Here is an 11,754-nt window from a genome sequence, read left to right on the forward strand (position 1 = left end):
AAATATAAAATGAGACTAAAAAATAATTGTAACTGATAAAATGGAACAAATAAATATACAAATGGTAAAGTAAGAATCAACTAAAATTATGAGCGTAAATAATTAAGCCTTTTATATATGCATAAATGTCACATAGTAGTACAAACTCACAGTATGTTTGAACAAAAAAGAAGTGTGACGGTGTGAAAAAACAAGGAAAAAGTCCAAAGGAAAAGTCCATGCATATATACATATATATATATATAGATATATATATCTATCTATCTAGTCTTCTTTTTGTCTTGGCTTTACCTATTTCATTGTTGCTTCTTCACCCTTTCCAGGAACTTGGAGGTGACAGAAGAAGACATCAATTTACAATATATGGTTCTAAATATATAGACTTAAATTAAACCACAGAAAGATCGATCATAGAGCTAGTCAGAGGCTCAGAGCTGTGACCGATAATAGTGAATCTCGATCGGCATATATGGGAAATTGTTATGGAGCTCATCCTGTGAATAACCATGGCCCATCTACCACCAATCCACCTAGCCCAGTAACTGGTACGTTAATTTTCTATTTGCTTCCCGAGAAAACTTTAATTTTCTTCTGCAATTAATCACCATGAACTATTAGCTGGCTAGTTATGCATGTCAAAGTTCTAAAGATTGAAGTATATATGTATCTATATTTATGATAATACCAACAATATTGTTGAAGCAGCTGTGGTTGCAGCTCCAAGCAGTAGAGAATTAAGTGTGAGAACACCAAAGTTGAAAGAGTTTAGTTACGCAGAGCTGAAGAAAGCCACCAGAGATTTTAGACCAGACACAATACTTGGTGAGGGAGGTTTTGGAAGGGTTTTCAAGGGCTGGGTCGACGAGAACACTTATGCTCCCTCTAAAGTCGGCGTCGGAATCGCCGTCGCCGTCAAGAAGTCAAACCCCGATAGCTATCAAGGTCAACAAGAATGGCAGGCAAGTTTATAATTATTCCCTAATTTTTAATTAATTAAATTAACTCATTGTCTACCCTTAATTAATTAATACAGCCGGCCAAGAAAAATAATAAAAATAACATTATTCAAATATTATTTTTATCATCATACCCATTAGGTGAATTCGACGCAGATTTAGTTTGATAAGAAGACATTAATTATTTGAATTATTATGATTATGCAGACGGAGGTGAATTTCTTGGGCAAGTATTGTCATCCAAACCTTGTTAAGCTGCTGGGATATTGTTGCGAGGATAATCAATTCCTTCTTGTATATGAACATATGCAGAAAGGAAGCTTGGAAAACCATATTTTCCGAAGTAAGACCAATTAACACATATATGCATGCATCTTACGATACATTTGTTGGATGATGATCATTATGATATCAGATTTGATCAGGTGTAGACGAACGGATGTGTGAACATGCCGCCGAATATTCGGTAGCATATTTTTTACAACAGCCGAGCGTTCGATGTTAGGTGTGAACGTGCAGATGTCTGCACCTGAATGAGCCTACGATATGGCTTTCAAAAAAGGGTGCATATGATGTGTGAAAGTATACCATATATAACATTGGTACACCAATACAAACATAATCAAGAGATGTGTCCTTAATTTGGATGCGTCTCTTTATAGGTTACGAGAAGTTGTGTTGGTTGCATGGGCGGATCCAGGGTGGGGTCAATGGGGTCAATTGACCCCATGAACCCATAAATCTCCCCTATAAAGAAAATCTTGACCCCATGGCTGCTGCTTGAAGACTTGAAGTTGCAGGGGCAAAAATGGTGGAAGACTGAAAGATGTTTATGAAAATGTATGAAAGAGGCAAAGAGAAAAAGAACAACACGTGACTAGCAGCTGAGATATTTTTTTTTTAATTTAGAGAATTTCCAAAATGATGTCGTTTTGGCCGTTAAAAAAAATTAAGGACTTATATCTTCACTATTCAGACAATACAATCCCTTGTTGCATTTGGAGAAAGAACAGAGCCCTAGGCCCCTAACCCAAAAGGCTAACCTAAACCCACTTCGCCTCTGGTCTCAACCACCCAAACCCCATTCGACTCTCACCCAAACAGGAAAACCTAATTCGACTTCTCACCCCCGCCGTTGACTCCCGCACTCGACTTGAATCTTGACCCCATAAAGAAAAATTCCTAGATCCGCCACTGGTTGGTTGGACCTTATAAATAAGAATCCTACCACACATAGCTTCTTTCATGATACAACGTTTAATTCTTCATCTATCAAAATTTTTTTTTCCAACTAAAAACACCATTCTATTGTGATAAACAGTCTTACGAGATTATATTTTGATCCTATTATATCCTACAATAATTACACCAGCAACCACTAAGCACCATATATGTTTATTAGAATATTTTTTATGCCTAAAGACTGATGAACATTTATAATGGGAATGGCAATGCATGCAAGTTCTTGTGTAGGTGGTTTCATTTTGATTGTTGTTGTTACTTGTTTGTTACAGGAGGTCCAGAACCACTTACATGGGAAATAAGGCTTAAAATAGCAATTGGAGCAGCACGAGGCCTTGCTTTTTTACACACCTCCGAGAAAGTCATCTATCGCGACTTTAAGGCCTCCAATATATTGCTCGACCCGGTACGTACTCAACTCTATTATTGCTCTTGCTTGCGTCATTTATTTTCTTTATTTCAAAAAGAAAATTATTATTTTTCGTTTTTATTTTAGTTTGACTTTTTTGTTTTTTCTTCTTGGTATTTTGGTTTTGTAGGCTTACAACGCAAAGCTTTCAGATTTTGGGCTGGTAAAGCAAGGCCCAATAAATGGCAACTCCCACGTAACCACACGTATAATTGGTACTTATGGCTACGCAGCTCCGGAGTACGTTGCAACTGGTAATTCCACTATTTCCAGCATTAGCAAAATCTGCAGTTATTTTTTTTTAAGAAAAAAAAAAAAAAAAACTAATAAGTTTCACCTTCACTTAAATTCCAAAAGTATGCCTTTAGACTTGTTTAGCACTATTTTTCAAACTGTCAAAACGTTTTTTAGATTTGTAAAAGCGCTTTTAGTAGCATTTGGCAAAAAAAAAAAGTTTTTTGAGAAGCACCTGATAGATGCTTCCTCAATTCTCGTAAAGCACTTTCAAGTATTTTTTTATGAAACACTTCCATGTGCTTTTACATAAAGTACTTGGGCCCATTTAGCTGTGCTTTTTAGAAGTGCTTATAATTAGTGGCGCTTCTGCTTATAATCACATACAAATTTTTATAAAAATTTCAAGTGCTTCATGCAAAAGCACTTAGAAGTGCTTCCCAAAAAATCACTTAAAGGCGTTTTTCTAACTTATAAGCACTTTTATTTATTTTTGCCAAATGCAATCAAAAGCAATTTTGCTAATCTGAAAGTGATTTTGCCAATTCTAAAAGCAGTGTCAAACAAGATGTGCTAATAAATAGAAGCGCTTCTAACAAAACTATTACTGAGAAGCAGAGCCAAACGAGCCTTTATTCTTTTGACATTATAACTAGTATATTGACCAACAATTATCATTAGCCTATTTAATTTTTTAAATTATACAAATTAAGTTTTTCAAAAACAATTACAAATTAAGATAACCAAATGATTCGTAGGACTATTTAAGATACCAATGTGTTTGATGCAAAAAAATTAAGGCTTAATAGCCACTTTACCCCCTCAACTATGACTTATGTGAAAAATTTCCCTATAAATAAAAAAGGAAAAAATTTATAAATATGACACATACTTTGATAGTTGTTTCATTTCAGGATATTAATTTTGCTTTGTGTTAATGAAGGATATATACTTTCATTTTGTGTCAATTAAGGACCATGTTTTTTTTTCAGTTTTTATCTCAACTTTGGTCCGACGTTAGACTCATCAAAATTCCACCAAATTTAGAAAAATTATACTGGGTTTAAATATATGCATCTTCTTTTTACAACTATATAAAGATTAATCAAATCGGATCTCTACAACTCCAGATAATCGGCCCCAAAGTAGGGTACCCGAAATTGTGTGATTTTTCAAATTTGTTTCAGAGATCCGATTGGACAGTTTCGAGTACCCTACTTTTGGGCCAATTATCTAGAATTGTAGATGTCCGATTTGAGTGATCTTTATATGGTTGTAAAAAGGAGATATATAGCTTTAAACCAAGTATAAGTTTGCTAAATTTGGTGGAGTTTTGATAGGTCTAATGTCGAGCCAAAGTTGAGATAAAACAGAGTCCTTAATTGACACAAAATAAAAGTATGTGTCCTTCATTAACACGAATCAAAATTAATGTCTTGAAATGAAATAATCATCAAAGTATGTGTCTTATTTGTAAATTCTTCCCAATAAAAAATGACTACTATTATACTCACACCCTTCTTCTTTTTTTTCACCTTACACCATTCTCTTTTTATTTTTTTAAATAACAATTTTATTCTAACATGAAAAAACCATAAAGGACACACAATTAAAAAATAAAAAATAAAGAAGAAAACCAAAACCATGCTGCCCCCACCTCCACCCCCAACTGCCCTCTACTGACAAGGTCTCTGACCTTCAAACCTACTGCCTCTCTCTCTCTCTCTCTCTCTCTCTCTCTCTCTCTCTCTCTCTCTCTCTCTCTCTCTCTCTCTCTACCTCCCTCCTCTCACTCTCTCTTTGCAAAGGGAGGTCAACATCCTTACTAGTCTCCAAATTGGAGGTGTGAGAATAGCAATGGTCTAAAAATCTTATCCAATTTACCCATCAGACTTTGTAAAATAGGCCAATATGACCCTATTTCCTAGGTTTCCATCAAAATTTACATCCAAAAGATCGTGTGTGGGCAAACTGGACAATTCATGCCTAAAGCCTTACATGGGTCAGACACAGTTTGACATTACCAAGACTTGTCCCCTTTCTTGAAATCTAGGGCACAAAAATGAACAAAAGTTGGTCAAATTGGAGTGAATTGAGACAAACCCACAAGACATATGTAAGCCTTTGGTTGAGAATTATCCATTTTGCCCTCACTTGAATGGCACATAAATAGTTTTGGACAAAAATTAAATTCAATAAAATCCTAGGAAATTGGTCCACATAGGCCTATTTCAAAATTTCGATGGGTAAATTGGTAAATATTTTTTTTGGAGGGGTGGTGGGAATGACTATTAAGCCAAAAATTAAACTCGATATTTACAGAAAAAGTAAGGATTTGAGTATGATAATCTCTAATTTCTTTGTTTGGTATAATTGATAAAGAGATCTTGAAATTCGGTATAAACATATGTGGAATCTAGATATTATAAATGTTTACTTTAAATTCCACCTAAATAAGTGTCATTTCCAAAATTTTAAGACAATAAGATTTTGAGAAAAATAGCTACACCCACCACCATTAGGCCACCAACACTCGGCTTCCACTACCACCAACGCTGTCATTGTCATTGTTGTCACTGAAAATTATCGGGTATAACCGATATACTGCCATATGGTGTAATCAATCCAACATGTAAAGATATTATTAGACGTCATGTTTATATTTGTAGGGTGTAATATGAATAACGTCCATCCATATTATAATACATAAATGAGTTATACCACATGACAATATATCGGTTATACTGAATAATTTCTCGTTGTCACTTAGTCTCACCCCTATCCAACAACCCCTACTTCACTCCCTCCACCCTTTTTGTCACTACCACCACTCCCAGCTCTATCCTTGTCATCAGCATTACCACCACCCTATCTCCACCACCACCATTGCCACCACAATAGTCAACACCACCATGACTATCACCATTCCCACCACCACCTTGCTTGCACCATTGTCGCCGCCACAACCTTAACCCCATTGACACTCCCACCAACTGGCACCACCATCTCACTCCACCATACACAATTGCTGCTACGTCCATCGTTGTCGCTACCACATACTAGTATACTACCACCATTGCCACCACTACGTGTGCATCTGGCATTACATTAAATTCCATCATACTTAAATAAGTTGGTCAAATAAAAATCTTACAATTTGTGGACCGTAAACTCCATCCTTTTAAATTCTATCATTTTAAATTTTCAATATTTTCTAACATTCTCATCTAAACGCAACTGTAAATGTGAATTTCATAGAGAGGTGAATAGGATAGGACTATCAAACTTTTTCAGCTCCAAGTCCACTTGGTGGTGTTTCTAAAATATTGTGATTTATGCAGGCAGTAAAATTTGACCAGTTAAGCATATCATACACAAGCATTACATTGATATTTCACTAGTCTAATTATACACAATTAGAATATATAGTGAAAGATATGATTGTCAAAAAACAATTAATTAGACTAGTGAAAGTTATGGAAAAGAATAGATACACATGCAATAAATCTATATATAGTGGTTTGGTGTCCCATGATCTACATCCACTTTGTCCTCCTATTAGGTTGCCCCATATTATGAATCCACTAATCCATAATCTTTATGAAGCTATCTTGTTTTTCTTTGCATTTCACACTGACAATAAATTAATTAAGGACCATATGAACAAATCAATAACACTTCCTTATATAAAGGTGATATCTATGTTCTCCTTGAACCAATACCTTCGTTTAACAATATTCAGTGTATGAACTAATTAAAGTAAATATATAGCTCAATCATGCCACTTTGAAACCTAGGAAAACATTAATGATAAGTTATAGTGTAACATTCTCTTATCAAACAAAATATCTTATATTACCAGATTAATTAAGCATTTTCTATTGATAATTTAAGCACAAATTAATTTTATTAGTGGTTTAGATTTATAGTCCAACAACATTAATTAGTATATATTTTATATTATTAAACTGACAAATACAAAATATTTTCGGATAGTTATAATCTAATAAGGCCCTCTAAAGCATAAAGAATGAAAGAATAATTGTAGTATAAACTTTAGGATTTTTGTTTTTTATATAGAAGATTATATCCTTATTTCTTCATAGTTAGGACAATATTTAAGTCATCCCAAATATGCCAATCACTCTCTACAAAGCTCAATTGACCGAGTTTCATTCGATTTACTGTCTTGTAAAGGTCCTTGTAACAAAAAGATAAAAAAAAAAAATAATAGAAAAGAAAAGAAAAGAGAAGAAGAAGAAGTCCATTATAGGCTTGGTCAATAAGACTCTTTACACACAAACGTACTAACATAATCCTCGAGACTTTTGTGATGGCCTCTTTAGGTCGAAGAAGGTCTTCTTGTTTTTTTAGAAAAGAAAAACCCAAAAAAGAGAAAGTCTTCTTGCCTTTATGGTCAAGTAAAGAAGAAGTCTTGCATCATGACTGTTTTTTTTTTTTTTTTTTGGCCAAAGTATTGCATCATGACTTCATCTTCAAATGATTTAATTGTAGTCTAGAGGTAACTGTACGTCTGTACATGTTATCAATAATACTAAGTTTATTAAATTTATTTACTTAGCTGAATGATGTGTCGGTGTTTTATTGGACATAAATAAAGTTTAAAGTCAGTTTTGAAATTTTGAAATCTCAAAGTGAATTATAAAAATGAAATCTTTGATCTATTTGTACCTTATTTGAGTCTAATTTAGTGTATAAGTATATAATAAAATTTAGTGGTTTGAGGTGGTTTGGTAGTACCCATTATTTGGCAAATAAAAATTGATAAACTAAATTGCACTCCATGCACCTTTTTCACATGTGAATGCTTGGAGAACTAGTTTGACATTGCATATATCATTTCCTTTGAAAAAGCTTCAAAACTTTAACCATCACTTGCGTCCATATTGATAGGCCACTTGTACGTAAAGAGTGACGTGTACGGTTTTGGTGTGGTGTTACTGGAGATGTTAACCGGCCTACCGGCCCTTGACACTAATAGGCCCGCTGGTGAGCACAATTTGGTGGACTGGGCCAGGCCTTTCCTTCATAAGAAAAAGGAGCTAAAGAAGATAATGGACCCAAGGCTTGAAGATGAATACTCGATAAAAGGTGCATGCCAAGCAGCCCAGCTCATTCTAAAATGCCTAGAATCTGATCCTAAAAGCAGACCATCCATGGAAGAAGTTTTGGTGATTCTAGAAAAGATCAATGCCATTAAGGAAAAGGAAAAACCAAAAGATACAAAAGCCAATTCCATGCGACAAGAGGTACATTCATCACATCGACATCATTATAGCCATCGCAGGTCTCCAATTCACCAAAAGCATTTTGGCAATGGTGTTAGATCTCAAGCTCATCCACACTAGTCCACCATCACTAGTGTGGTGCCACCTACCCGAATCAAAATTTGTATCTTGTTACAAGTTTCACATTCTTTTTCTTGTTGTAAATATATGTAGGAGCATATTAATAAATGTTCAAAACCCTAGTAAATCCTATCTCTATATAAGGATATTTATAAGAAGATAAGATGAATGAAATATACAAAAGAGGATCATCATTCAATCTATTCTTCAACACCCAGCAGCATCCCAATCTGCTGCCAACCCAACAGGTCAGCAGCCCAGGCCCGCCACGTCAGCGCCGTTCCCACGCTGACACATGGCGAATCTCCTGAAACTTTGTAAAACGGAGATTTTAATTTTTGCCATGCCTGAGATTTGAACCTAGGACCTCTTGTACACCACCTTGCACCTTAACCACTGTGCTGCTGATGGTTTCTTGTTAGTATACAAACCATTTAATATATATACTCTAAATGCCAAAAACTTTATTCAAACAATTTTGTGATATTTTTCTGTTCCACTTAGGTATATGAATATTTTACTTGTTTAAATTTTTGCACTAGAGTATATGTGTAGAAATTGCAGGTAATTAATGAACCAATAATTCATACATAAATATTGAAACTGTAGCTTCAATGATGCTATATAAGGCACCTGAAGTTTCCTTCATAAATTCACCATACATGATAAAACTAGTAAATTTTACTTGAAGTTCTTATTTGTTTCTTATAAATGTTATTGCCCAAAACACTAATTATGATTATTTGTTCATTTCAAACAAAGAATGTCAAATATCAACAAGCTTGATTTTGTCGCTTTGGAAGTTTTCGGAAGAAACTATCTAAAGTGGACTCAAGATATTAAGCTTCATTTGACTGCCAAGAAGATGAGGTCGACAATCATTGTTGACAATGTTGTCGCAGAGTCCCTTAAGGCAAGTGTCATGATCTTCATTAGGAAACATATGGAGGAAACACTCAAAGTTGAGTACCTCGCTGAAGAAGATCCACGAGCTCTTTGGGTCGCTCTGGAAGAGCGGTTTAACCATCAGAAGACCATTTTCTTGCCTGAAGCAAGACATGACTGGCAGAACATCCATTTCTAGGATTTCAAATCCGTGAATGAGTATATTTCGGAGATCTGCCGGATCCGGTCACTCAAATTTTGTGGGGAGGAGCTCACCGAAGCTGACCTATTGGAGAAGACTTTCTCCACCTTCCCTGCCTCCTGTTTGGTCCTGCAGCAACAATACAGGGAAATGAATTTTACCAAGTTCTCGGCATTGATCACTACTCTGTTGCTCGCTAAAAAGAACAACAACTTATTAATGATAAATGATCAAGTCTGACCTGTCAGTACTAAAGTAGCACCATTGCCTGAAGCAAATACTGTTGCTCATCGCGATTCAAACCGTGAAAGAGGATACCGAGGTCATGGAAAAGACGCAAAGTTTGACTGCCCGAGATATGGAAGGAAAGGTTCTTAAAGGAATGACTCGTATAACCGAGGTCAACGCGGATATGGCCCACGAAACTCCAATTCTCCTGGCCAAGGTCCACGTGCACGGTAACTCAGCCCTAAGAACTCGAAATGAGAGGAACACTGGTCCGGCCCGTCACCACCTAAATCAGAATTAGAATGATCTCTGTTACCGATGTGGAGGAATTGATCACTGGTCCTGCACCTGTCGTGCATCAGCGCAAGCTGTAGATGAGTATCACGCCAGTTGAGGGATAATTTCCTATGGATACCACCCTAGAGGTCACTGATTTCCAAGTTGAAACTGGACACTTCGAGGACTAGAAACTCGATGACATGGATATGATCGGCGCTTGTGCCTTATTTATTTTCTGAATAATGTTTCTTATTCGGATTATTTTGGTGATTTATGACTTGGATTATTTATTCTGAAAATTTGGTTATGCTCGAATATTATTTAATTCAATAATGTTATTCATACATGTGATTTATTGAATTAAATTTATGAATAAGCATGTTTAGTGAGAAAGTTTATTGTTTGGCAGACAGTGCTACTATGCACACCATACTCCAAGATCGGAAGTATTTTTCAAACTTATTGCTTATTCATACCTCTGTGACAACCATATTAGGCCAATTCAACATGATAGAGGGTCATGGCAAAACCCATTTTATGTTGTCCAATGGTATTGAATTTACCTTATATTCTCCATGTTCCAGAAGAACGTTGTTGAGTTTTAAGGATATTTGAGCCAACGGTTATCACGTTGAAACCACTAAGGAAAATTGAGTGGAATATCTTTACATAACCTCCAATTTGTATGGCCAGAAGCATACATTGGAGAAATTGAAATGCCTCTCAAGCGGTTTCTACATGACCACCATTAGATCGATTGAGGCAAATCACATAGTTAACCAGAAGTTAACCAATTCGAGTAGTTTCTTGCTATGACATGACCAGTTGGGATACCTAGGTCAAAGTATGATGCGCCGTATCCTCAATTCATCACACGGTCATCCACTTACTAATAAGGATCTTATGTTTAGTGACACTATACCAAACTTGTTCACTTGGAAAGTTGAATACTAGACCATCATATACAAAGACCAGTAAAGACTCCACAATTTTCCTGCAAAGGATACAAAGGGATATTTGTGGACCTATCCAACCACTATACGGACCATTTAAATATTTCATGGTTTTGGTTGATGCATTGACAAGGTGATCACATGTTACACTATTGTCCACAAGAAACGCTGCTTTTGCTAAACTTCTCGCCCAGATCATTAAATTGAGGGCTCACCACATGAATTATCATATAAAGTCTAGAAGACTTGATAATGACGAAAAGTTTACATGGAAAACTTTCGATGATTATTGCATGTCCCTTGGGATTGATGTTGAACATCCAGTTCCCCATGTTCACACCCAGAATGGTCTAGCAAAAGCGTTTATTAAAAGATTACAAATGATCGCACGAACCTTGGTTATGCGCACTAAGCTTCCAATTTCTGCGTGGGGCTATGCAATCTTGCATGTAGCCATGTTGGTCCAATTGAGGCCCACTGCTACCCAACCTTACTCCGCATTACAGTTGGTGACTGGGTACAAACCTGACGTTTCATACTTACGCGTATCTGGGTGTGCAGTTTACTTGCCAGTTGCGCTGCCACAACGTACCAAAATGGGTCCTCAACGAAGGATGGACATATATGTCGATTATGAATCCTCATCCATTATACGCTTTTTAGAGCCCTTGATAGACGATCTCTTTACTGCTAGATTTGCGGATTGTCACTTTGATGAGACAGTCTTCCCGCCGTTAGGGGGAGATAAGAATATCATCGTTCCTGAAGATGACGTGAATTGACGTGAAATGTCCCCACTATGTCTCATCTCGATCCCCAAACCGTACAATGTGATTGCGAAGTGTGGAGAATTCTAGATCTACAGAGTATAGCCCATAATATGCCAGACTCATTCTCTGATCTACTAAAGTGACGAGATCACATATACCTGCTGCAAACGTGCCTGCAAGGATATCCGTCCTTGAAGGATGTGTCATCCAAGAAGGACGTGTCGTCC

At 36.1% G+C, this 11,754-nt stretch overlaps 1 protein-coding gene across 2 annotated transcripts; it reads left to right on the forward strand.

Annotated features, from left to right (window-relative positions):
• Nucleotides 1-344: 344 nt before the first annotated feature.
• On the forward strand, nt 345-8,250 carry LOC147273117 (putative serine/threonine-protein kinase PIX13). Of its 2 annotated transcripts, none has more exons than XM_086227855.1 (6): nt 345-545; nt 718-959; nt 1,164-1,299; nt 2,471-2,604; nt 2,738-2,861; nt 7,756-8,250. In XM_086227855.1, the coding sequence occupies exons 1-6, from the start codon at nt 470-472 to the stop codon at nt 8,208-8,210; spliced, it is 1,167 nt and encodes a 388-aa protein (XP_086083981.1). In that variant the 5' UTR covers nt 345-469; the 3' UTR covers nt 8,211-8,250. The 2 variants fall into 2 exon arrangements, with proteins under 2 accessions (XP_086083981.1, XP_086083980.1); XM_086227854.1 differs by having other exon boundaries at nt 349-545; nt 706-959.
• The last annotated feature ends 3,504 nt before the right edge of the window (nt 8,251-11,754 follow it).

This window comes from Dryas octopetala, chromosome 9, assembly GCF_963921425.1.
Source record: "Dryas octopetala chromosome 9, drDryOcto1.1, whole genome shotgun sequence".
Lineage (NCBI taxonomy): Eukaryota > Viridiplantae > Streptophyta > Magnoliopsida > Rosales > Rosaceae > Dryas > Dryas octopetala.

Bases quoted from the DNA above. Each gene is read 5' to 3' on its own strand.
- LOC147273117 (XM_086227854.1), top strand. From the start codon at position 470: ATGGGAAATTGTTATGGAGCTCATCCTGTGAATAACCATGGCCCATCT. The intron at 2,605-2,737 runs GTACGTACTCAA...TTGGTTTTGTAG, and splicing joins CCAATATATTGCTCGACCCG to GCTTACAACGCAAAGCTTTC. The intron at 2,862-7,755 runs GTAATTCCACTA...CCATATTGATAG, and splicing joins TCCGGAGTACGTTGCAACTG to GCCACTTGTACGTAAAGAGT.